This window comes from Rhinichthys klamathensis, unplaced genomic scaffold, assembly GCF_029890125.1.
Source record: "Rhinichthys klamathensis goyatoka isolate OS25496 unplaced genomic scaffold, OSU_Roscu_1.1 h1tg000040l_1, whole genome shotgun sequence".
Classification (NCBI taxonomy): domain Eukaryota; kingdom Metazoa; phylum Chordata; class Actinopteri; order Cypriniformes; family Leuciscidae; genus Rhinichthys; species Rhinichthys klamathensis.
The window spans coordinates 11,893,267-11,919,992 of record NW_026606587.1 but is presented as its reverse complement, the minus strand read 5'-3'; the positions used below and the strand labels follow the sequence as shown (position 1 = coordinate 11,919,992).

At 39.9% G+C, this 26,726-nt stretch overlaps 1 protein-coding gene across 1 annotated transcript in view; it reads left to right on the top strand.

Annotated features, from left to right (window-relative positions):
* The window catches only part of LOC130082098 (phosphatidylethanolamine-binding protein 4), a 138,118-nt gene that overhangs the window by 108,409 nt on the left and 2,983 nt on the right, over positions 1-26,726 (top strand). The window contains exons 5-6 of the mRNA XM_056246877.1: positions 5,931-5,976; positions 8,114-8,230. Coding sequence (XP_056102852.1) covers positions 5,931-5,976; positions 8,114-8,230 — 163 coding nt within the window. The remainder of the gene's footprint in view (positions 1-5,930; positions 5,977-8,113; positions 8,231-26,726) is intronic.

Genomic DNA, 26,726 nt, shown 5'->3' with positions numbered 1-26,726 from the left:
ATTCAGAATAACTATTGTTCTGAGAATGCGTTACGCTCATGTTTGTGTTGGGGTGTTGTCTTTTGTTCTCTGTCAACTGTTCTGTGCATGAATGGATCTTATTTGAAACGTTCTCATACTACCATTGGAGTCACACTCTTGTTCTTTGCCTGATTAAATGAGTGTGTAAGTGATTCCATTAATCAAATCTTGCTCTATGTATCAAAGGAAAAATATTCATACTTCCCTCATCTGCATGTTACAAACCTGTATGACTTTGGAACACAAAAGAATAGATTTTGAAGAATATCCTGGCCATTGGTTTCCATCTAATGAAACTGAATGGAGAATTGAGCTGTCAAAGTCTGAAGTGAGGAAAAAGGCAAGACATTGGTTCAAATTGTGCCCTTGTGATTTCAGAACACTATTTCTTGAAACACATCTTCAGATGCACCTGAACACATCATCAGTGATGTAACCTGGGGTCCTCGGGTGTTTCGGGTCTTTCAACATCAGACACCCTCGCCCAGGCGACCCAGCCACGGCTGATCAGACCGCGACTTGTGTTCAGGTAGCACTCGCTTGCCCCCATGGTGCTCCTCTACGGATCCAGAGCCATCTCAAGGCTGCGTCTGTGGTGTTCTTGATGGCCCTGCTCCTTGTTGTTCCTGCAATGCCCAGCGCAGTAAAGGCTTTGTGGAGGGAGCGCCCCACAAATCCTCTCCAGCCAACCTCGATAGGCATGCATCTCGCCTTCCAGCCCTGTGCTCGGCAGTCTGTGACCAGATGTTCATATTTGGTCATCTTTCTTTCGTGGGCTTCTCCCAAGCGGTCCTCCCATGGCACGGTCAGCTCCATGATGATTATATTCTTGGTCTTCTCTAAGACTAGAGTGATATCTGGCCCCATAGTTGTGCTGACGATGTGCTGGGGTAATTTCAGCTGCTTCTCCAAATCCACAGAGAGTTTCCAGTCCTTGGCTGATGCCAGAATTCCTGCTGGTGCCTTCCTCCCTGCTTGTGGCTGTTCTCCTCCCCTAACAAATGCGATTGAGCGAGTGGTGTTGCTGCCTCGGCCGCCTTTGATGATCTCTTTGCTGATGGTGTCTGCAATAGCTTTCAGCACCTGGTCGTGACGCCAAGTGTAACAACCCTGGCCGAGCGCTGTTGGGCAGGAGCTCAAAATGTGCTCCAGCGTTCCAAGAGCTGGGCACAATTGGCAAGTTGGTGTGTCTGCTTTCCCCCACGTACAAAGGTTTGCTGGGCTAGGCAGGACATCGTACACTGCCCGAATCAGGAAGGTTATGTGGTGTGGCTTGCTTTGCCAGAGCTCCGTCCAGGTGACCTTGCGGTCCATGGCCTGCTCCCACCTGGTCCAGGCCCCCTGTTGCCCCATTCCAGCAGCTCTGCTCGTCCTTCCTTCCTCCACAGTAGCTCTGACCTCTTCATAAATTCGGCTGCGCTTCTCCTTCCCCTTCAACTCTTTATGTCGAGGAGGTGTTGGGAACCACCACTCCCACAAGCTCTTTGTGCCACAGTCGAGCCTGTGCATTCAGCACAGCGGCTTGGGCGCTCCACTTCCTCCCTGTCTTCACCAGCACTCCTGCCTGGGCCACCTTTGGGTCGTTGGAGTCTCTATACATCAGAACCTCACGTGCCCGAGTCACTTTAAACTCCTCTTCCAGGGATTTCAGAGGCAACCGGAGCATTGTGGTGTTTCCATAGAGGGCGATGTTGCTGAGACTCCTGGGCAAACCTAACCATCTCCTGAGACAGCTGCTGACCTTTCTTTCCTTGCCCTTCTTCAGCACTAGCGAACGGGACTTGGCTGGTTTGAACTCCATCCGAGCCCACCGGATGAGCTTTTCCAGCCCTTGGAGTATCCACCTGCCTCCTGGCACTGACTCTGTGGTGACTGTCAGGTCATCCATAAATGCTCTGATTGGCGGTTGGCGGACCCCTCCTCTGCTTTGGGGCCCCCGACACTCAGGCTCTGCCGATTTGACAATCATGTTCATAGCCACCGCGAATAGGATCACAGAGATGGTGCAGCCTGTGATTATTCCCACCTCCAGTTTGTGCCAATCTGATGTCACACCTCCTGCGGAGACTCTCATCCTAAAATGGTTGTAATAATCCAAGATCAGATCTGCAATATGCTGTGGCACATGGTGATTGGTCATGGTGGTCTGGACCAGCTTGTGGGGGATAGAGCCATATGCATTGGCTAGGTCTAACCACAGTACCGTGAGGTCTCCCTTGTGTTCACGAGCTTCCCGGATGAGCTGAGTCACCACTCCCGTGTTTTCTAAGCACCCCGGGACTCCAGCAATTCCTCCCTTTTGCACAGATGTGTCTATGTAGTTGTTAGTTAAGAGGAAGTTGGTCAGACGCCTTGCTACTATACTGAAGAAGATCTTGCCTTCCACGCTCAGCAATGATATTATGAACTGATTGATCTGCTTGGAATCTTTCTCCTTGGGGATCCAGACTCCCTCAGCAAATCTCCACTGTTGTGCCACCTTTCCTCTTCTCCAAATGACTCAAATGATCTTCCAGAGTCGCCTGAGTAGCAAGGGGCAGTTCTTGTAGACCTTGTATATTCCACTTGGTCCAGGGGCAGAGCTAGATCGTGCCTCACGCACAACCTCCTGGACTTCTTTCATCAGTGGCTCCCTGCTGTCAAACTCCTTGGTGGGGGGAGGTGGATCTACAAGGATGTTGCACTGGCCCAACTCTTCCTCCCGGAGAGGGTCACTCTAAGTGCTGTGCAGATGCTGGTCAATTTCCTCTTTTGAACAGAGCAACTTGCTGTCGCGCTTCTGTACCAGGAGCTGTTTAGTGAAGCCGAAGGGGTTGGCAATAAACGAAGCTCTCTTTCTCGATCTCTCCTTTCGACGCCTTCTGTGCCATTCTGCTCTGCGCAAGGTCATCAGCCTTTTCCTCAAGACAGCTCTCAACTCCTCCAGGGGGGGGGGGGCGTTGCTCCTCACTGGATTCCTTGTACTGCTTCTTGAGAGACTTCAACTCCTGCCGGATTTTGTGGATCTTCGCTGCTCTGTGGTTCATGGAATAGGTGGTTGGAGTTGATCGCTTCTCCTCGGCACCGAACCTCTCCTGCGCTAGGCTGGAGATGATGGTCGTCATTGCCTGCAGCCTTCGATCCACATCTCCCTTCTCTGTTGCTTCAAGCACCTTGTCAACGTCCTCATCGAACTGCCTCCAGACTGCCGTCTTACAGGCCTGTGGCCACTTGATTCGCACCTTTGCCTGGGGCAGAAGACTTGGGGGGACGGTTAGTGGCACACGGAGGCTCTGAGCGCTATGGGGTGCTTCCTGGCTCGGCTCCTCCTGCGTCTCATCAGATGTAGCATCTGTGCGCTGAATTTGGGAAAAATATAATTTTAAATGACCCTATGCTGTTTTTGTTTTGTTTTGTTTTTATAGCTTAGTAGCCCCCTTTGACTATTAATAAATGGAAAGAGCCGGCAGGATATTCTCAAATATTCTCCTTTTCTGTTTCTCTTAAGGAAAAGGTTTCATACATGTTTTCTAATGACATGCGGGTGATTAAATGACAGAACATTCACCCTCTCAAGTCCTTGGAGCATCCATGTTTGTCATACTTCGCTGAACAAAAGGGCCCATCTAAGCTGTCAACAGGCTGATCTGAATTCCTCTAACAATAAACCCCAATACATGCACTCAAATTGTAAGCATTTGCAGTTACGCCTACATCGCATCTCACAAGGAGCGCTGGTCCTCAGGTGTAAATGTCATGAAAAATAGGTGTGACTCTTTCCCAGAGATCCATCCACTCCACTGCCGAGAGGCTAAAGGGGGTCAGACACATTCTGCCTGCACAAAATCTCCAATTTCAGTCTCAAACATCCCCAGGGATCTCTCTTGTAATGCTCTAAAATGCAACAGGTTTTTAATGATGATCGGCATCCTGAAATGGCTCTACGCGCTAGTATGTTGCCATCTGTGCGCAATATGCCCATCAGTTCACTGATGTTGAATTTTTCTTTGCTTGTTGCAAAGTGTGAATATCACTCTCCCCAAAATACATCAGCACAAAGGAGCGTTGATTTTCTGCAATGGGGCGAGTGCGAATATCTCAACCAGACCAAATGGGAAACCAAAAAAGAGCTTTTCACCCTCCCAGCACTGTTGACGGCCTGTTGCCATGACGACGGGGCTCTAGAACACGCAACTCTTCGGAATGTCTAAATAAAGCCGTCTCTTACTTTAAATGTAATTGTTGCAAATGAAGCAAAGCGTGAAACTAATTGTCTTTGACTGTCTTCGCACCGTGTCTCATTTCCAGAAGTTCACTGTGCAACATGTGTAAGGTGACATACAATTCGTATTTATGTGCAGATGTAGTTAGACCATAGCTCTTTCATCTTTATGTTTTCATGTTTGGCACTTTTTATATGTTTGTCACAATGTTCTCGTTGAACGAATTGGTATATATATTTACACACACACATACACACACAATGGTTAATTTGTGGACATCATTATGTGATGTCATTTTATGTATTTATGTAAGTACTTTTATGATGCCTTTATTGTCCGGGTTTCTCTTGTAAAACATATTTAGGGCCAACATATAAAAATGGACATGTTATAATACATTTCTTAATACACATGTCTGGTCTTACTGTGCATGATTCATCAGGGCATTTTATTCCAATGGGAAAAGAAGTGTTCAAAATATATTAACTTGCTCTGCTTATGAAAAGCCCAAATTGTTTTAGTTTTAATTTACCCCTCCCCTCGGGTCGATCATAGATAAAACCTACTGTAGTCCATCCTACATTTCTTCTAATTTTTCACTTGTAAATATGTAAATTACAGAAGTAAAATGGAATGCTTTTCATGGTGACATGAAATCTTAATGAGTTTTGAGTATAACTCAATAGTAACTCAATAACTTATTGAGTTATATAACTTTATAGGAATACATTTAATAAGTATAACTTTAGGAATAATTTTTTACATGTTTTTGACTCTTGAAGCACTTCAATTTTTTTACATTTTTTTTTACAAAATGCAGAAAATAATTTTGAATATCCCTACATTAATTACCATGTGTTTAGTGTTACACCCCATTTATTGGATCCTTAAGCCACCTAAAGGTGACCAGGACAGTACCTCTATGGTCCTGTAGGGGGTGATGGAGAGTAGTGTGTTTCAATGGCAGGGTCTGCTTGATTGACAATAGCAGAGTTCTGACACTCTGACAAACCATGAAAGGCATTTATAAGCGGGGACTTCCCATTCTAAATAGGTTTTGAGCACAAACTTTTTTTTTTCCCACTATGCTTCTTCATCCTTTAAGTGTTTTATCTCACAGGGCTACTGTACTGAATGAAGCAAAGCACTCTAAACTACTGTAATCCACAGCTTCAGCACAGAGGAATCAGATCTATCAGCTAAATATTCCACTGGGCTATTTACAGTGAAACTGTGCAGCATTACATCTGCTTAAGGATATGGGTTTAAAACAGCAAATATAGGAGTGCCCTTTGGGGGAGGGAGAACAAAAAACTCAACTCATAGAAAGCTCAGCGTGAATCTCTGTTCCTAGGCAACGAAAACTTAATATACAATTAATAATATGGGAATTTGCTATTCTGAAATCCAATCACTCACTTAATTTGCCTGGGAATTGGCTTTGTCTCAGGATATTAAATATGGCAGATCCCGTGCGGGGCCGACATCGACACATCTAAGCCTGGTTAGGTCAGGGTCCTGGAGGCTCTGAGCTGCAGTTAAGCTGTGGTTTTGTGGCCCTCGGGTGATGAATGAAGGAGGAGATCGCAACACGTCCCCAGGCTCGCATTGTTTTAACTCAGAAGCATAGAACACCAGACAATGGCACATGTACAACAGTGTCTTTGTGCTTTAAGCACCTTCTTTCTCTCATGTGTCTTTCTGCAGGGGGAAGCGTTCAAGACGGGAGATGTCAGAGGCATCGAACTCTCCGGTGAGTGTCTTCTACAACAACAACAAAAAATTAGTTTTGACTGAATACATGTATCACTATTACAATTGCACATTTGGAGTGGCTAGCCTCTAATCCTAAATATTAACCTTGGGACCTTTTAGTCTTAAGTAGCCAGACCTTTGAATAAATGGCAAAATGTCAAGTCCACATTGCAGCTTATTCTGGCCAAGAACCGCCCACTCAGAAAGGAAGAGATCCTCTGACTGACATGTAAAGTGACCAAACAGAGTTTTGGTTTTTGAGGGGCGGGTTTAACAAAATTCAATAATTTAACAATGATAGACTGACTAAATAAACATTTAATTATAATTAAAACAATAGCTAGTTTTTTCTAAGGCCTTGTTTGCACCCGGTATGCGTTTTGGTCGATCGGATCACAAGTAGATGAGGGAGACACATTCCCGTTTACACCTGGTGTTTTAATCCGTCTCTTCTGTCCACTTTCAAACACTTCTGTCCTGATTTCTTCGAGGGGAGGGTCTGTGGGCGGGTAAATGTATGTATTTTCAGATCTTTCGTTCTAATGGACAATATAAGCTCATGCAATTTACATAATAACGCGACTGGGGACGACGGAAAAACATACAGAGAGCATCAGCTTTCATTTCTGCTCTGCAGCCGCAAGATCACGCCGAACACTGTGAGTGTGTGTTAGAAATCAGGAATGGTGAGAAAACATTGTGCTTGGTTACTGAACAAAAGTATTGATTTCTTAAAAAATAAATAAATAAATAAACTTTTAAACAGCTTTTGGACAGAAAGAAATTCTGATCACTAAACACATTTTACGTTTCTGCGCAACCTTTAGGCCCTGTTTACACCTGGTATTAAGATCTGAAAACACATTCATTTAACCACTCACAGACCCTCCCCTCGAAGAAATCAGGACAGAAGTGGTTGAAAGTGGACAGAAGAGACGGATTAAAACACAATGGGCCCTATTTTAACGATCTGAAACGCAAGTATCAAGTAACTTTGTGGGCGGGTCTTGGGCGCTGTTGCTATTTTACCGGCGGGATAAATGACTCTTGTGCCCGACGCAAGTTTAAAAGGGGTTGGTCTGAAGTAGCTTCATTATTCATAGGTGAGGTTTGGGCGTAACGTGAAATAAACCAATCAGAGCGTCATCCAACATACCCTTTAAGAGCAGGTGCGCATGTTGCATGGTGGATTGCTATTATAACTGCGGATTTACCAGGCGCGCGCCAGGAGCGGTTCACAGCCGAGGAGACCGACGTTCTTGTCAGGGCAGTGAAAGACAGAGAAGTGACGTTGTATGGGGATGGGAGTTTTTTTTTTTTTCTGGTTCTTGACGGACAAACTAATTTGTCAGATGTCCTTATATATACATATGTGTCTTGCCACTATTGGGCAAACAGGTCTGATCCGTCAAATTAGCCTGAAAAATTTGGGTAAATGTGTAAGCTAGATTTAGGCCTACATTTTTTTACATCTTCATGGACACCACAATGATTTCCCTCATGTGTTAATATTTTTCCTTGTTATAATGTATGATTTGCAAAAATAAAAACTGCTGCATCTGTGTTGATGAGAGAATCAAAGTGTATGCACGTTGTGCACCCGCTACATTATGGCCAAGCATGTGCGCTTAAAATAGCATTACGAACAACGCGCCACTGACTTTAGACTAGTTTTTTTCTGGTCAGTGGCGGAATTGTTTTCTGGAACTGCAAAATAGCATGAGGGAATGTTTGCGCCGAAACACGCCTCCTTTTTGCGCCGACCCGCCCAGGGAGCGCAAGTTCATTCCCTAGTTTACCGACGTGCGTCTGTGGAGGGAAAAGCCCGCTTTGCGCGGGTGCAAAATAGAAATGATACATGCGTCAGTGTACAAAGTCATATGCGCCAGGTGCAAGATAGGGCCCCAGGTGTAAACGGGAATGTGTCTTCCTCGTCTACTTGTGATCTTAAAACGCATCTTAATACCAGCTGTAAACAAGGCCTCAGGCTAGGTTTTGCATGGACCAGCACCGCTCTCATGTTCTTCAGAAAACGTTAAAGTCTAGTTTTCTGTTCTGAGCTGTAACATAAACCATTTGAAAACAGATTCTAGCAGGAGCTCTAAAACAGATTTGTGCTTGTTTTTCCTCATTAGCATACACCCGCCCCACTCCACCTCAAGGCACTGGGCTCCACCGCTACCAGTTCCTTGTGTTTGAGCAGCCTGAAGACCAGACCTTGTCCCTCAGCTCACAGGAGAAGAGCTCACTGGGTAATCACACAGACGCTGTAATGGGTTTAGCCACAACACACTGTGTGTATGGCTTTTAAAGTGATAGTTCACCCAGAAATGAGGAGTATGGGATCATTTACTCACCCTCAAGTCAATCCAAACCTTCCTTTATATCATGCATGAAGTTTATGGGTGATTTTTTATGGTGTTTCTTTGGAGCTTGACAGCCCTAGGTCACCTTATGATTTAATTTCATGGAAAGGAGCAGCATGAACATTGTGATACATTTCTGCTTTTGTGCTCCACTAAAAAAAAAAGGTTCATACTTTATATTAGGTGTCTTTAACCACTGTGTACTTACATATAAATAAAAAGGTACAGTGTATTTATTGTGTTCATGTGTTGCAAAACACTTTGCAAAAACCACTGCTGTTGAGGAGGGATACGGGTAAGGTTAGGACAGGTTTGGTGGTGTAGGGTTAAGGGTGGGTTAACGGGTAAGTCAAGGATCAACAGTGTAAAATTACAGATGTCAATACAGAAAATGAATTACTGCTGTAATTACATGCAGGTATATTTAAATATGCACTCTAAAAAATGCTGGGTTGTTTCAACCCAAATTTGGGTCAAATATGGACATGTAAAAATGTAATTTAAAATTTTAACCCAACTTCAACTTTCAACTGTAATTTTTTTAATTACATTTTTAACCCAACATTTGCGTTTGTCCATATTTGACCCAAATTTGGGTTGAAACAACCCAGCATTTTTTAGAGTGTAAGTACAATGTATGTACACAATAAGTGCATTATAAGTGCAGTTATTAGTTAAAAACACGTAATATAAAGTGGGACTGAATTTGGGTTGAGATTTTTGGGTGAACTATCCTTTCAATACACATAACTTTCAATACACGTCTAAACCATACACACAATCACTTGCATACTGTGCGGCCACCTATTTTTGATTTTCCTGAAAATATCGGTCTTGCCATTCAGCATAACTTGTAATTAACATCGCGACATGAAATGACAAATACCACAGAGCAAGACATTGACATTTCCCTCTAATTTATATTTTATGTAATTGCTCTGTAATTTAACATTTATATCTGAATGATTGATCGCATAAAAGAGGTGAATTGAAAAGTGCCAATAACACTGAAGACTAAATACACACACTAATAGATTCCTACTTGTTACATTTCTGCACATGACATGCTATTATTATTATATTGCTTTTCAAAATAAAAAATGCAATTCACACAATTACAGAGACTGTGAACCGCTCCCATTACCGACATGATCCAATTCTTCTTCTCTTGTTGTATGCTATATGATGACCATGGCTGTCCTGATGGCAGCAAACATCTTGGTACAAAAACAGCAAATTGCATTAAGTCACATTTGTCAAATTACACCATTCGTCACATTCTGCACTTGTACCAGTCACTACTTGAACTAGTTCTCTTTATTACTAATTATGTTTTTCCATTGGTCTGTGTACCTATTGAAAGGTTCTGTTGGTTTCAGCTGCATATGTGGCTTCCTGTACAGATGACCTTATGAATTATAGGAAGTGTTTGATCTTTGAGAGCCAAGACAAGACAGTTTCCAAAGCTTATCAGACTTAAGTGAGCCAATTTAATAGCGGAAATGGAAATGCATTTGGTGTGTCTGCTTTGGGAACTGTGTATCAGTGTGTATCCAGCATCATACACCTGCCCTTCCACCGCTATAGGGCAGAACTATTTATTGATGTGTATAAGCTACTATAGACCATATGTGCCAGAGAAACAAGCGTGCAGTCATCTTCCGAATTTTGTCTTTTTTGCGGTAGCTCTGTGGCATCGCTGTCGAAGAGTAATTAGCTGGTGAAGTGGTTTTACTTATTTTTGAGTTAGCAAACGTTATCATGAGCATTGTATTGTTTGAAGCAGATACTGTACATAACAAATGTCAATAGACCGGGAAGATTTTAAAACGAGCGGATCATTCATAAATTCGTAAGATCTTTCCTTCATGCTGTGGAAATAAAAACCGGAAGACAGAACACAACGAGCTCAGCGCTAAAAAGGGGCGGAGCTACAGAAGGTCTATACTCTCAGTCAAAACATAACGTAATAAGTCTACCTGTAGATCCAGCCCGTTCTCATCCCAAGGCGTCATACATGTGACGCTTTTGACATTTCGTCGAAATCTTACGCACATGGCATCCTTTATCATCAATATGAGACGCAGAACCCAAGGCGTCATACAGGTGACGCCATATGACATTTGATCGAAATCTTACGCACATGGCATCCTTTAGCGTCAATATGAGACGCAGATCCCAAGGCGTCATAACCGTACCCTACCCCAGACCTAAACCTACACTGTTAAAAAAAAAACGTTAAATTTACAGGAAAACCCTGGCAGCTGTGGTTACCAGAGTTTTCCTGTTAAAAATACGGTAGCAACGTTTTAGGTTTTACAACTTTTAACCGTATACAATTTTACAGCAATAAACCGTATTTCATTATCTGATATAATGTTAATATACTGACCTTTTGAAGTATTAATATCTGTTTTTTTCCATTGTAATACACTGAGAGCCAACAATCACAGCAGTGATGAGAGTCAAATGGTCAACCAAAGCTCATCATAAGCATCTCTTCCACAAGAAAGTTAATACTAATATATAGAAGCTGCACAGTGTCATTCACACAAACATTAAACACCATCATGGTAACTTGTTGAAATTTAAAAAATGCAATAAGCATTAATTTAACAACATTAAATGTAACATAAAACCCTAATGTACATAACTGATTAGAAAAAAACTAAGAAAATTATGAAGAAACAGTTATTTAAAAACAAAATACATCAAATGTGAAGTGTCACGCAGGGAATTGTGGGAATGTCAATTTACATTTTTTCACTGTAAATTATACAATGACTTGTTCTTTTTCACTTCCAAAAACTGTAAATTTAACGGTATTTTACAGTAAAATTTAATTAAATGTACCATTATATATATCACAGTTATTTACCGTATATAGTAAGGAAACTTTCTGTTAACCAATTAACAGTTTTTCACTGTAGCATTTTTACAGTGTTTTACCGTTAAAATCACGATCATTTTTTACAGTGTACCCATAACAGTGCGTGTTATATTGACGCTAAAGGATGCCATGTGCGTAAGATTTCGACGAAATGTCATATGGCGTCACCTATATGACGCCAAAGGACGAGAATGTGTTGGTGGATCACTGACGCCACGTAACCAGATGCACTGCACCAAGTTTCAAGTCATTGAAAAGTCACCTAATAACGTTTACTGAATTAAGTCTAAGTATCTAGACAAAAACATACTTCAGTGAAAGTAAAAAAGTTGTACTTAAGTATTAAAAAGAGTAAAAGCAAAAATAAGAGAGCAAAAAAAAGAGCAAAAATAAAAGCAGTTATTGTTTCTATGCAAAGTGAATGAACTAAAATGTTTGGTCGCACTTTATATTAGGTGGTCTTAATTAAAAACACACATGATTAATGTACTTAATCATGTGGTACAGTATACACATGCAGACTCGGCAGTACAATAATTAATTTTTCAGAACAACATGTATTTAAACAGTAAATTCAAAGATATTTAATGTTATATGTGGAGGGATTTTTACTGTAGGATTCAGAAGGTTGTATTCATGTTTTCAGTAAAAGTGCTATATTTTTCTTTAGAAATACAATTAAGTAAAAGTACAAGTATTCAGTTGAAATTTGCCTTTGAGTAAAGTACAAAATTTACTAAAATAATACTTAAGTATAGTAATCAAATAAAATGAGTATTTTACACCCTTAATGTCTTTATCGAGTCACTTATGGTTAGGATATGGTGTAATGGTTATAGGTTGTTGTTTTTTTTGTCCAACTTTTACTTTCACTGCACAAAGAAAGAAAATAAAAGTCCTTTTGGTTCTGCCTAAACCTTGAGTAAACATGTGAATAATACCAGTCTGTCCCCCTGAGATTGGTTCTGTTAGAGGAAACAATCCGCTAATTAAGTTAAGGTGATTGTGAAGAAAACCATCACACCATACAATTAAAAGACAAAACAATGAAGACAATGGCTTTTTTCCCTCCTTTCATTTTTCTTTGCTTGTTTTATTGGAAGGAAAGTAGAAAGAACAGAAAATAATTTGTAAATTGAAATGGGCTTTGGAAACGTTGAGTTGAATTTGAACATGCTTTGCTCACATGAGCCCCACAGCTACATGCTAACTGCCAGTTGGCCTTTACATAGTATCTCTAACGGGATCAGGACATGAGGCAGACTGGAACTCACGCTAATATGACATTGATTTACATGGATTAAAAGCAGTGGCCTCTTTAAAATGCTGTTTTGAAAAAAAAAAAAGAGTCAATTGAAGCATCACACTATTTGAAACTAAAACAGGAAAACAAATAATTAATGATTTTTGTCCAGCTCATGTTCTAATCCCTTCTGACTTTGCCAAAACATATATTGTTATCTTTATTGCCTAATTTGATTTCCTAATCATTTTCTCATTAGTATTTTTCATTGGCTCTGATCAGGCCAAAATGATGTCATCAGCGGACCCCTCGAGTAATTTCCTGTATGTGTATTGTATTCTGATCAAATTGTTGCAACAGTCTCTTTATATATCAGCCCTAAAAAGTGGAATTAGAAGATATTACAATCACTCTCCATGCATAATGCATACTAACCATAATACTCCTCAGTTTTCCTGCTCAGCGGTCTTTGTTTTAATCTGCAATCTAGCAGAGATAATTGATCCCTTTGTCTCATTGACTAGAAGGACATGTGTGTGATGTCAGATCTTTGCAGAAAATATGGGTGGTTTAAGTGAGAGATATATTTTGTATGTTTTAAAAGTATTGTTAAGGCCCGTTCACACCAAGAGCGATAACTATAACAATAACTTTACCTATATTAGTGTCCACACCAGTGGACAATATGGTTCTGTTTATTTAGTCATCTGTTACTTTAAATGCTCAAGCTCTTTAAAGCAGGATGGATTCTGATTGGCTGTCAATGTTTTACCATTTATCAGCTGGAAAATAATCGCTCAGAAAGTGATTCCAGCGGTGTTGTGGAGGTGTGTAATCTGCTACTCTGTTAAATTTAGAACGATATATATCATAGCTATCATCCTTGGTGTGAACGGGCCTTAATTCTGATTGCTTAGAACAGAAATGGCACACCTCAATAAACAAACCGCACAATTTGAGGTATGTTCATGCAGTACTAGTTGTGTGCCAGACGTAACTGAAGTTATTATTGATAATATGTATGACCAATAGTAAATTAATATTCAGTTATGTTATTGATTTAAATGCACTGACACTATCAGATGTGAACACATTTTTAACTGGCTGAATAATATATTATGTTCTGTAGAGTTGCTTATTGTCAGGTTTATGTTCTGTTATGTGGACTCTTATTTTGACATTCTGTTCTGTTTCATTTAGTTCCTGTTTCCTGCTCTGCTTAGTTTTGGTTTTCTTTGAGTACTAATTATGCCCTTGTTTGTTTCTCAGCATTAGGAACCTGTGTCTGGTTTAGTTTCCTTTGTTCTATGCCTTTATTTATAGCCCTGTGTTTCAGTTGTTCTTTGTCAGTTCTCATTTGGATTAAGTGTGGTATGCGTTAGTGTTCTCCTGTGTTTTGCGTTTACTGAAATAAAGACTATTTTGACTCAGTGGGGATATTTGACTTAGTAGAGAAAGTACACAGATACTTTTTTTGTGATTTCTAGACATTGTATTTCATGTCATGTATTTATTAGTCTTGATTTCTCACAACTTGTGTGCTTTTTCTGGGTGAGTCCAAGTGAACTGTGGCACTAATAGAGTCTGCACTTCGTGTAGCCGTGCACTGAAGACCAACAGCCAAGGTCAATAATTTCATTAAATAATACATAAAATTTTGGTTTGTTTTTCACTAAATCCTTGGAATATATGACATCATTCTGTGATTCTTTGCCATCTTTTTTTAAAAGCTTGATGCTAGTTGCTATTCACTGCCATTAATGACATACTGGAATAAGGACATACTACATTAGAACAACACCAGGGTGAGTAAATGATGACTTAAAGGGTTAGTTTACCCAAAAATGATTTACTCACCCTCAAGCCATTCTAAGTGTATATGAGTTTTTTCTTTCAGCCAAACAAAATCAGAGTTATATTAAAAAATATATTTATAATGGGAGTGAATGGTAACTTGGATTTTGAAGCCCAAATAAGTGCATCCATCCATCATAAAAGTAATCCAGGGGTTAATAAAGGCCCTCTGAGGCAAAGTGATACGTTTTTGTAATAAAAATATCCATATTTATAACTTTATAAACTATAATCCCTAACCCTTTAATTTTCATTTTAGGGTAAAGTATTTCTTCAATACAGAGCGTTTCTGCGCCCATGTGCTGGTCTGAACTACAAAAGTGCATTTCTTTTGCGTGTGGCCTGTAACCGGTACCCATCTTTCATCTTCTGCTGACATTGATTGACTAATTGATCAAATTGGAGGGCTTGGAGCATTTGACTGTGGGTGTGGAGACATCTAATGATCATTTTCCACTTCCCCGACTCTTCTCTCGACACACAGCGCTCTAATGGTGATACTCCATTTCCCCTGATGCTGAGCTCAACTCAATTTCAGTCTCGGCTTTGATCTTCAAGCGTACAGGGAGAGGTGCCGTACAGACTTCAGGGCCAGGCTTGTGTGTGTGTGTGTGTGTGTGTGTGGGTAGAAATGTGGGTCACGGAAAGGACAGTGACAGCTGGTTGTTACACAATTGGCATTGGATGGCATGCGGGCGGCAGTGGGCATGAGAGAAGTGTGTTGGTGGGGAATCCCCACGCCTCCTCTGTGTCCCGTATTCTTCTCAATGGCCGTTTCGGTGCCAGGGGTTTCACAGGCCACGGGTCAAGCCAAGCGGAGGTGGCAAATGGGCACGTAGTGCCCGGCGTCCTCGAGCTGCCAGCTGGCATGGCGGCGTCTGTTCACACGCTGGCCTTCAGACTCAAACACAGGGCGTACAACCCACTACTTTGTACTCTCCCTAAACACCCTCCCACCCACACTCCACTGCCCACACACACACACACACACTGCCGGTGGAGTTGTCTCAGAGAGAGGGATATTTTTACTGTCTCTCTCATCGTTGAGTGTGTGGGAGCCCTTCTTTCATTTAGATGCTTTACCTGTGTGACATGAGTTGTGAATTGAAAGATTATGAACTTGTGAACTTTTTGTTAAAGTATGTAATGCTGTTTTAGAATGGCACACAGCTATTCATGGTATAATAAGTTTACTAACTGTACATATGTAAAACAACTACAAAAACTAATAGAAAAACAACCAAAACAGAGATGTGCTGTGATTGTAAACTGACACTGATACAAAATAATGTCATTAATATCTTGTCATTGCTTTCATATTTCAACTTCATCCCTTGTTCAAAACTCAGCGTGCTGCTAAAATAAAAGTTATGACTGATGCATATTTACACTTAAATCGATACTTCGCTACAACATAAAATCATGTGCTCCGTGCTGTCAAGTGGGTCACACAGCTTTGACACACAGATTGTTATAGTTTGACAGCTAAATAAAATCAGTAGCCTGGTTAAAACCAGACCATTCTCAGTTGTAACTGAGTTATGGTCTGGCAAAGCGTCATAGACAAATCATTTCCAGAGGGGCGTCACCAACGGACGTCGCGGATAGACCTAAACCCAATCAGAGCGATGAAGGAGATGACGTATGCAGAGCGGTGGAGAAACATCTCCGAGTGTTGTTCTTTGCTCGGTTTTTAACAAAAACGAAACGTTCAAATCGCTTAAAACAGACGCGATAGCTGATTGGAACGAGTGATGTTCGACGGCGGCATCCATCTTTGTAATGTAGGCTACAAAATCTGCTTCAAAATCCCAGCGCTGTCGTCATCGTGTAAAGCCCGCCCCAACGTTTCTGATTGGTGCCGCGATTTCGACGGATTGGAAATGGGCTTGAATGAGCTCTTCGCCAGAGCAAATCTAAATTTGCCGGAAGTTGTCTGGGTTTTCCCAGGCTATAAAATCAGTGGTGTGCCAAAGAAGTAGGCTGATGGGTAATGTGGGTGCAGATGTGAGATAACCTATATCAATAAAAATCAGCTAATATTTCTCTGGCGAACTCATGCCTATAGAGAAGAAAATCCTTTAGGCCCTGCCCAGTGCGATTTGTGTTAAAGCATTCCTTAAGGTCCTTGCGCACTTGTGTACGAAATTTTCATATGCGTCTTTTCGTATTCGCCATCCTAAATAATCCGTCACGCACAGAAACCTTGCCCACTGAGTCCGATCCGAATTAATCAATCCGTTGTGAAAAAATTTGCGAAACAAAACAAAAATGAAGTCTTCAAGCAGTGAGGATGATTTTGTGGTCCTCTCTCTCTTCTTAAAGGGATAGTTCGCCCCAAAATGAAAACTCTGTCAGTAATTACTCACCCTCATGTTGTTCCAACCCCGTAAGACTTTCGTTCATCTTCGGAACACAAATTAAGATATTGTTGATTAAATCTGAGAGCTGGATCACTCCTCCATAGGCTTCTTAAGGGATTGAAACTTGTCGGCCCAGAAAAGTTATTAAAGACATCGTTAAAATAGTCCGAGTGACTACAGTGGCTCAATCTTAAGTTTATCAAGCGACGAGAATACTTTTTGTGTGCAAAAAACAAACAAAAATAACGACTTTATTCAACTATTCATTTCCTTCTCTGTTGGCCTCGAGTTAGTTCACATAGTGTAACAGTGCAGCGCTTCTGTGTTGTACGAAAAGGTTGCGAAAATTTCGGACGAGAATTTCGGATTCAGTGTGCAAGGACCTTTAGTCCGGTTGTTGGATGAGAGAGATTATTTAAAATAAACACTTTAAGAATCCGTCCAGCAGCGGAGGACTATTATTCTGTTGCACGAAACTGTGCAAGATCACATGTTGATCAGCAGAAAGGTACGTTTCATGCCCGCCCACGTGTGGAAATCGAATATTCAAGCCGTTTATCCATTTTCTTCCTCTGAACCTAAAAATGTAAAATCAAGCCGAATTCTCTTTTTTCATTTTTTTTTGTGGAAAAAACTAATAAATGAGCTGTTTTCTAATTTTTCTACTTTCAATATTAAATTGAAAAACGAATGAACACGGTACACGGACCCTAACCCCCTTTTTTCCGAGAGCCTGCTCTGCTCTGATTGGTCACATGGTCCACTCTGTTGTGATTTTGGTCAACCACTTATGCCGCGTTCCAGGCAACCTGTAACCCGTGTTTTTCCAACCTTATACCCGTGAAAGTGCACTGGAACGGCAGTCAAACCCGTGACTTCCCACCCGTGAACTCGTACTAGATCGATGTACTCCCAGTTACGAGCTCTGAAGTCACATAGCCCGCGAAACCAATCAAACCATACAAAACAACAATGGCAGCCCCTACGGATGCAGTGTTTCTGCAGGCGGTACACGGTGACAATACACTTTAGGACAATATAACGTTGCAGTCAAATTAATAATAATATAATAATAATGATAATAATACACATACGATTATGTATTACAATGTTATGTGTCTAAAACAATAAGTATGTATATTGCGCTCAGGTAGTTTGGCGTGACTGGCCTGGAACGCTACAAAGTCGTGAGTCGTGGTTTGAAGTCGGGATTTACGTCCTCAAAAACCTGCCTGGAACGCAGCATTACAGCGTGTGTCAAAAACGAAACACCCATTACCATATCTGAATTTCAGCTCTGGATCTTCCTCAGCTCTTGATATGATACAAACAATAACGATGGCGTCGGTTTTACCGTATCAATTCCAGGCCAATTCCTCATCCTGTGGAAGTGCATCAAAGTAGATTTGCTTTCGCAGCAGAAAACAGCGTTACAGGTTTGTAACAGGAAGTAAGACTGGAATTACTGATGACTCGTTTCAGGCGGTTCAGAATCGATTCTTTCATTTAGGAGACAATAACTTGATTTGTTGTGCAGTTAGACCTTTAAAACTTTGCCATTGTCTTTTGGAACCTCGACAAATAAAGCAAATACAAAAAGCTTTACGATCACTGCAAAACTCAAGATGTTATATTGGATATCCTAAATATCCAATATGACGTCCAGCCCCTAATTTGAATAAGGTCAATACATAAAGTGTCCATATGTGTTTATACTTTATGAACTCTGTATCTTTGCACTCCCTCAGTGAAGGTTATACTGTATATAAACCACAGCTACAGCTGAGCCGTCATCGCATAAGACAATGAGAGCGGAGTGAAAGTCAAGAGCGGCAGCAGTGCTGGTGTTTGAAGTGTGATGACTTCAAAAGAATGAAATCAGTCCAGCATCTCAGAGTCAGCACTTCTCTGCTCGACACTGTTAGTTCAGAGATCATGGCCTACTCACACTGACTCGTGTGTGTTGAGAAAGGAGGACTGGGAGAGTGATAGCATAGCTGTGGAAGGGGAAAACGCTTGTGTGAAAAGTGAAAAGACATTCATACTTCACCATCTGTGTTAAAGTAACTTTGTGTCTTACTCATAAGTTGACACAACATCATGCAGCGTGGGTGAGAATGTTACTATTTAAAGTAATGTGTTACATTACGTTACTGCAGAACTCCTAATATGTACTGTACACTACCGTTTGGGGTTTCGGGGTCAATATTATTTTATTCAACAAGGACGCATTCAATTGCTCAAACATGACAGTAAAGACATTTATAATATTACAAATCTAATGCAAATAAATGCTGTTCTTTTGAACTTGAAGAATCCTGAAAAAAATGCATCATGGTTTTGGAACATTGCTAATAATAAAGAAATGTTTTTTTGAGCAGCAAATCATGATTTCTGAAGGATCATGTGACACTGAAGACTGGAGTACTGATGCTGAAAATTCAGCTTTGATCACAGGAATAAATTACATTTTAAAGTATATTAAAATAGAAAAGAGTTATTTTAAATTGTAATGATATTTCACAATATTACTGCTTTTACTGTATTTTTGATCCAAAAAATGCAAAAAATCGTATTGTCGCCAAACCTTTGAACAGTATTGTATTAAATTGACGTATTATATTAATATTATATGTTATAGTTTTACTCAGCCTGTAGAATGAACATAATTTCGATTGTTGCCGTCATCAGAATACACGATTATAATCTTTTAAATGGCAATCGGCGGATAAACAGACCACATAAAGGAAGCCGAGGAATACTTTCTTCTCCGTCTCCACCTCCAGTTAAGTGCAGATGGATGTGTTTGATGTGTGCGCACTACCTAGTGGACCATCAAGTTTTGATGTATAAAAGTGCAATTCTTTCCTAGAAATCCCCTGGAAATGAGGCATGTGACTGTAAAAGGTCTTGGCTAATTAATTACCGTTTTCCTCCGAGACATTGTTCAGTTCTGCATGATGACACATGCACTTTCACCGAGACTCCTGCCATCCGCTCGTAGTCCACTTCAGCAGAAATGTGTGAGCTCAGCACTGGTTACTGGGATGTAATTGAAACCATTAGCAGCACTGCAGTGTAGTAATGGACCCACACGAGTCTTCCTCCCACTAACTGATTCAGTCATTAATCAAACACTCCTTGACCAGCTTCACCGTACGGTCCAATAGCACCTGCAACGGCACACTGGAGGGTTTCCCGCTCTTGATTCGCATTCACTTGGTGAGAATAAAGCGAGATGTTGGAAAGTTGCATTAGCCCCTGCTGGTGGATGCTGTAACTGCGCCGGAAAGCATCTTCCGCCTTGGACAAGCGTCCTGATTTTGCAGAGTTAGACGCGTTCCTGGGTCAACATATTTTGTCATTCCGAAAAAACATTCTGAACATGTAGGCCCTACCCCAAAACCTAACCATACCCATACGTTATCCCTAAAAGCAGAGGGAAATCGTAGATGAATAACACTGATATTGAAGCACCTAACACTGGTTGTAAGCTTAAACCTGACGTAAACTGTAAGCGTGTCCCTCAAATCTGATTTCTTCAAAAATGGCTTCTCCACAGTAACAAATACCTATTTAAATGTATTATTAAACTGTTAGTGTAAACCTAAGTTTTAGGTTCAAACGTTCAAATCAAACGTTTTAGGTTCTAAAAGCCTAATTGGTCTCATTAATAAAATGCTACAAGTTTATAGCCCCTTTCATTTGACAGCCCTTATTCTATTGAGATTGATGAAAACTGAGAATGAGAGTCAGCAATGCTGGAGTGAATTCATTTTTAACAAATCTCTGTATACATTAGCATTAGCTCTGTATACATTAGCAAGAACTCCTGAATATTTTCTCACAAACACACACAGACAGACACCTCCTGCAAGCACATTAGTATTACAGGCTTCAGACAGGGTGATGCCCACATCAAATATAGCAGAATATACCAGTCTTTCTCTCTCTCTCTCTCTCTCTCTCTCTCTCTCTCTCTCTCTCTCTCTCTCTCTCTCTCTCTCTCTCTCTCTCTCTCTCTCTCTCTCTCTCTCTCTCTCTCTCTCTCTCTCTCTCTCTCTCACACACACAATCTCTCTCTCTCTCTCTCTCTCTCTCACACACACAATCTCTCTCTCACACACACACACACACACACACGCGTTGTGGGTTTTGTGTCTTGTGGGTTTTGTGTCTTGTTCCTTGTTCTTGTCTGTCATGTGATTCCCTGATTGTCATGTGATCCTGCCATGTGTCTTGTCATTGGTTAATCGTCTTTTGTAATTAGTCTGTGTATTTAAGCCCTCATGTTTGCCCTGTGTCTTTGTCTAGTATTGAATGTTACTTGTCTTTTTTCTGAGTTTCCTGTTTCCTGTTTCATGCCTTGGTTTTATGTTTGATTATGTTTTGAAGTAAAGTTGCATTTGGGTTCTCAACCAGCTTGCCTCCAGTGGACCTCATTCATTACACACACACACACACACACACACACACACACACACACACACACACACAATATTAATCAATAATGTTAAAGGAGTCTTGCTAAATTGTCAGAGCTAAAGGATGTTTTTAGATCCGACACTCAGCACCTACACTTCCGTTCATATGTTTGGGATCAGTGCGATTTTTTTATTATTATTATTATATTTTTATTTTTAAATTGTTCAAAGGTGACAAAGACATCATTTGTTATGATTAGATTTCAAATACATTTTTATTTCAAATAAATGCTGTTCTTTTGAACTTCTGAATATAATCTTGTTTTCCACAAATATATTATAGGCAACACAGCTGCTTTTTTTTATTTTACCATTCATAACAATAATAAATGTTTCTTGAACATCAAATCATCATATTAGAATGATTTCTGAAGGATCGTGTGACACTGAAGACTGGAGAAATGCTCAAAATCCACGGGAATAAATTACGTTTTGAAATATGTTAATATTAATGTGACGTCTTTCAAAAACATACTATAAACTTTCAATACTATGTACCGTTCAATAAACCTTTGAACGGTAGTGTATTGAGTCTCTTGTTTCTTTAAAAAAATATATATTTCAATGTAAAATAATGTTTTTATTAAAGAAAAAAAAATGTATTACGCAAAGAATATTGTGATATAGTCCCTGAACTCAACTTCAAATCTGGTCTCAAGGTTTCTGAGCAGTGATAACATATTAAGTGATTTGCATTATCAGCTGATATTATATTGTTTACTTTAGCACTTCTGAAATCCTATTCAATCAGAATTCAGGACCAGAACTATATCATTTACATTATTACACACTATTCAGCCACTTAGTGTTAAAATGTCTGCCTAAAAAAGACCAATCCGATTCGAGGGACTAGTTTACAGTTTATGTCAAGTTTAGGCTTTCAGTTCGGGTTAGGTGCTCCTACATCACTGTTATTCACCTATCATTTCATTTTTGATTTTAGGGATAAATTATGGCTAGGATAGGCACTATGTTTTCAGACAGAAATGTTGTTCCGGGATCAACAAAATATATTGTCTTACTTTGACCTTCCATTAGCCCATTAACTCTCTATTAATTTTCTCTACTGTTTGCCAATAAAAAGTGACTTACATTAATATATTAATTCTCACCAGTTGCATTGTCACCAGCGCCAACAAAAGTGCTCTTTCAAGTAACAAAGATACCGCGTAAAGACTTGGTTTCCTGTATTGCACAAATCAAAAGACAGACAAGAAAGGGTGGAGTCGAGCAGAGGAAGAAAGTGCCGCATCACTCCCCACTTCCTATCTCCGTTTTCCATGAGTCGACAGACTGAGGAGTGGAAAGAGACCGAATTAACCCAAACACACAGAGACGCACTATTTTTAGAGGCGTTTGTAAATCACTCCGCCCCCTTGACTCCATGATGACATCGCATCGAGAGCCGTTACCAATACCAGCGGAGGATCAAACTGATGGGCTATTTCCCTAGTTAACCACAGCTTACATCGGGGCTTCCCCGCTGGCCTATTTCTGAGTCCTGAATAAACTGTGAGCTGTATACATTGAAGGATGCCTAGGTTTTTATAGCAGCACATAAACAGATCAAGCAGACACTTGCCTCCTCGCTGGATTGAACTGATGTCACGTTGTCGTAATGCAGGCATAGTTTAGTTGTGACTCATTGCTTGTGATTCAGTTCGGTTGGGGGAGAATCGTGCTCCTCATCAAGATGTCTGTATTAGTGCTGTTTGCCGGCACACTATCGCTCATACTTAGGTATAGTATAAACTCATCCCACATATTTTTGTCCTGCAGACATCAATGTTACAAGCAAGCAGCTGTTTTGTTGAGGAGAAGTGTGCTATATCTATTCTGACCGATCAGACCAATCGGTGTGTGGCACCTGCAGCATTGGCTGACCTGAGAAACGGTTTCCTAGTTCTGTCGATGCCAGTCATACGTGAATGAATCATTCTTTTGAGGCCGGGTCTATGTTTTCGATGAATTTGCAAAGCGGTCTGAATCGATTCGTATATGGACGCTCTCTCGCTGAATCATCTGAAGCAGTTTCTCAGTCAGTAAAACAGACACCATTTCATTGCTTTGTGCCGGTTTCATGTTTTAAAGGGATAGTTCACCCCAAAATGAAAATTGTATCAGTAATTACTCTCCCTCATGTTGTTCCAACCCCGTAAGACATTCGTTCATCTTCGGAACACAAATTCAGATATTTTTTATTAACCCTTTAAGGGTCACCCCCCTTTTTTTGAATATACATGAAAATGCACATTTCGAACTTAAATGGTTGTAATTCAAGAATGCTTTGGAATATCGACGTAAGATTGGTCTTGTTTTAAAGAAGACATTTGGCAGATTCTTGTAGAAGTGAAATAAATTAAGAAAGTGAAACAGAAAAAAAGTTATAGAAGTTTGTGTTTATGAAAATGTACAATGTAAAATTTTTAATTATTCATATTTTATATAAAATATATATTTTCAAAACCTGGGCGACTCTAAAACTGCAAAAAAATCAAAGCCAAAAATCTGAACAAGTTGTGTTTCAAATTTTAGGTTGATATCTCAAAAAATGAGCTTTCAGTAAGATTTTGTTTGGGCGCAGTACCAAACTTTTTCACTAGATGACAACCAGACTCCATCACTGCCCATATAAGGGCGCCTCCATTTCCATATGTGTTTTGAGTGATATGAACCATTATTTCCACAATTTTCATACAATTTATGAAGTAGACATCCTATTCAGAAGTAATATGAGAAGTTTGGCAGATTTTGATATGATTTCAACCTCTAAGAAACATAAAAAGAACACGCATGTGCGTTTTAGCTTCCTGCCACATCATATAATTTTTTTCTTTATATAAAAAAAAAATTCAGACCTTTTTTTTTTTATATAATTGAATGGATGCTATCTTTTGAACTCTTGGAATGAAAACAAACTGAGGTTTCTACCCTTCTTTCATGATTTTTCATGTTCATCACTATTTCAAAATAAAGGTCTAAGAGTATGAAAATATTATTGTTGCAAATTGATAAATTACGGCTCCTCTGTAATTTATTTTGAAAATCAATCACCAAATATGGAAACTAGAGATTGTAAGCTTTCAAATGATATATAGTTTGTCAAGATTAGTTTAGGTTTAGTATAGGATATTACTGTTTTAAAAATGTAAAGAATTTGGGCCCACCGGTGGGCCCGTGACACTTAAGGGGTTTATTAAATCTGAGAGCTGTCTCACTCCTCCATAGGCTTCTTAAGGGATTGAAACTTGCCGACCCAAAAGTTATTAAAGACATCGTTAAAATAGTCCGAGTGACTACAGTGGCTCAACCTTAAGTTTATCAAGCGACGAGAATACTTTTTGTGCGCAAAAAAACAAACAAAAATGACGACTTTATTCAACTATTAATTTCCTTCTCTGTGGGCCGTGAGATTTCATGTAGTGTAACAGCGCAGCGCTTCTAGGTTGTACGTCACACACGCATCACACACATGACCAGCGTCGGCCAATAGTGAGCCTACGTGTGACGTACAACACAGAAGCCCTGCGCTGTTACACTACGTGAACTAACTCGAAGTTTCAATCCCTTAGAAGCCGATGGAGGAGTGAGACAGCTCTTAGATTTCATCAACAATATCTTAAGTTGTGTTCCGAAGATGAACGAAAGTCTTACGGGGTTGGAACAACATGAGGGTGAGTAATTACTGACAGAGTTTTCATTTTGGGGTGAACTATCCCTTTAAAGCAGAGGAACCTTTATTCTTCTCTCTCCGATGGCTTAGTCTGAAGAGTCTCAAGTAATAGTTACATGAATGCTACACTTAAAAAAATCTGTAACACTTTAGTTTAGGGTCAAATTCTCATGCTTATTAGCATGCATATTACTAGGACATTGGCGGTTTATTAGTCCCTATAAAGCACATATTAATTCCTTGCGTGATCATCTTCTACATCCCATATTCCTATGCAATACCTAAACTTAACCACTACCTTACTAACTATTAATAAGCAGTAATTAGGAGATTATTGAGGTAAAAGTAGTAGAATATGTGTTCCCCAAACTAAAGTGTGTCCAAAAAAATCAATTTTACCATAAAAAATACAGTAGTAACATTTTAGATTTTATGGATTGAACTTAAATTTACAATATAAAGCTTATTTAATTAACTGATATAATGTTAATATACCAACCTACCAAAGTAGCTACTCAGATGTTGTTGTTGTATCTTTATAATACACTGACAACCACCAAAACACACAGGATTAAAGAGAAATTCACAAGTAGTTTTTTCTTACACTGAGGGAAATATCCACACTGTGTCATACAAAAAAATACAAAACACCATCCTGGTTACACATGACCATATACTGCAATCTAGCAACATAAGATGTAACATAAAACCCTAATGAACATAACTGATAAGAAACATCTAATAAGAAACATAATTTAAGTGAAAAACCATCCAATTTGAAGCATCACATGGGGAGTTCTGAGAATGTAGAAATTTAACAGTATTTTACTGTAAAATTACATGAAATTTCCCATTCGATTCGTTACAGTTTTTCACTGTATAGAGTAAAGGGCACTTACCGTTAACGAATTAACTGGTTTTTACAGTAGCATTTTACAGTATTTTACTGTTAAAATTATGATTATTTTATAGTGAAAATTAAAACTCCTCTCAGAGTTGAAATGTGAACATGAGTTTTAAATTCAGAGTTCAATTTTGAACATGAAAACAACATTTGTGCATACCCTCAGATGAACTCCTGCAGGTGCTCCTCACGTGTGTGTGTGTGTGTGTGTGTGTGTGTGTGTGTGTGTGTGTGTGTGTGTGTGTGTGTGTGTGTGTGTGTGTGTGTGTGTGTGTGTGTGTGTGTGTGTGTGTGTGTGTGATAGATGCCCTGACTGTAGTGGGGTCAGACAGGGATCATGATCTGCAGAGGCGGAACATTATCTCCTCATGTTCTCAGGTTCAGAGGTCTAAAGGTCACATGGCCTCATAATGCTGGGTCACTTTACTCCATTTCTAACACTCAATTAGAAAGAACCTGACATCTTCACACACAACACACAACGAGTCATATGCACACACACACACACACACACACACACACACACACACACACACACACACACACACACACACACACACATACACACACACACACACACACACACACACCTCTATCTCACAATCAGCACTTTATATCACTTTCTCTTAGTTATGCAAAAATCTAAACTGAACAAATCTACACTTTTGGATATTTCACCCAAAAAATTAAAATTCTGTTATTTCAAACGTATGATTTTTCTTTGCTGTGTAGAATACAAAAGAAGATATTTTGAAGAATGATTCAACTGTTTTTGTCCATATAGTGAAAGTCAGTGGGGTCCAAAAAATATGACATTGGACTGCTGAGGCACTTTCAATATATCTTCTTTTGTGTTTGCAGAAGCAAACCTGACTGTACAGGTTTAGAGCAACATGAAGGCGAAATGTTAATACCCTTGTGACAATAAAGTACACTTTAGCATGCTTGTTACGGAAATAATACATTAAAAT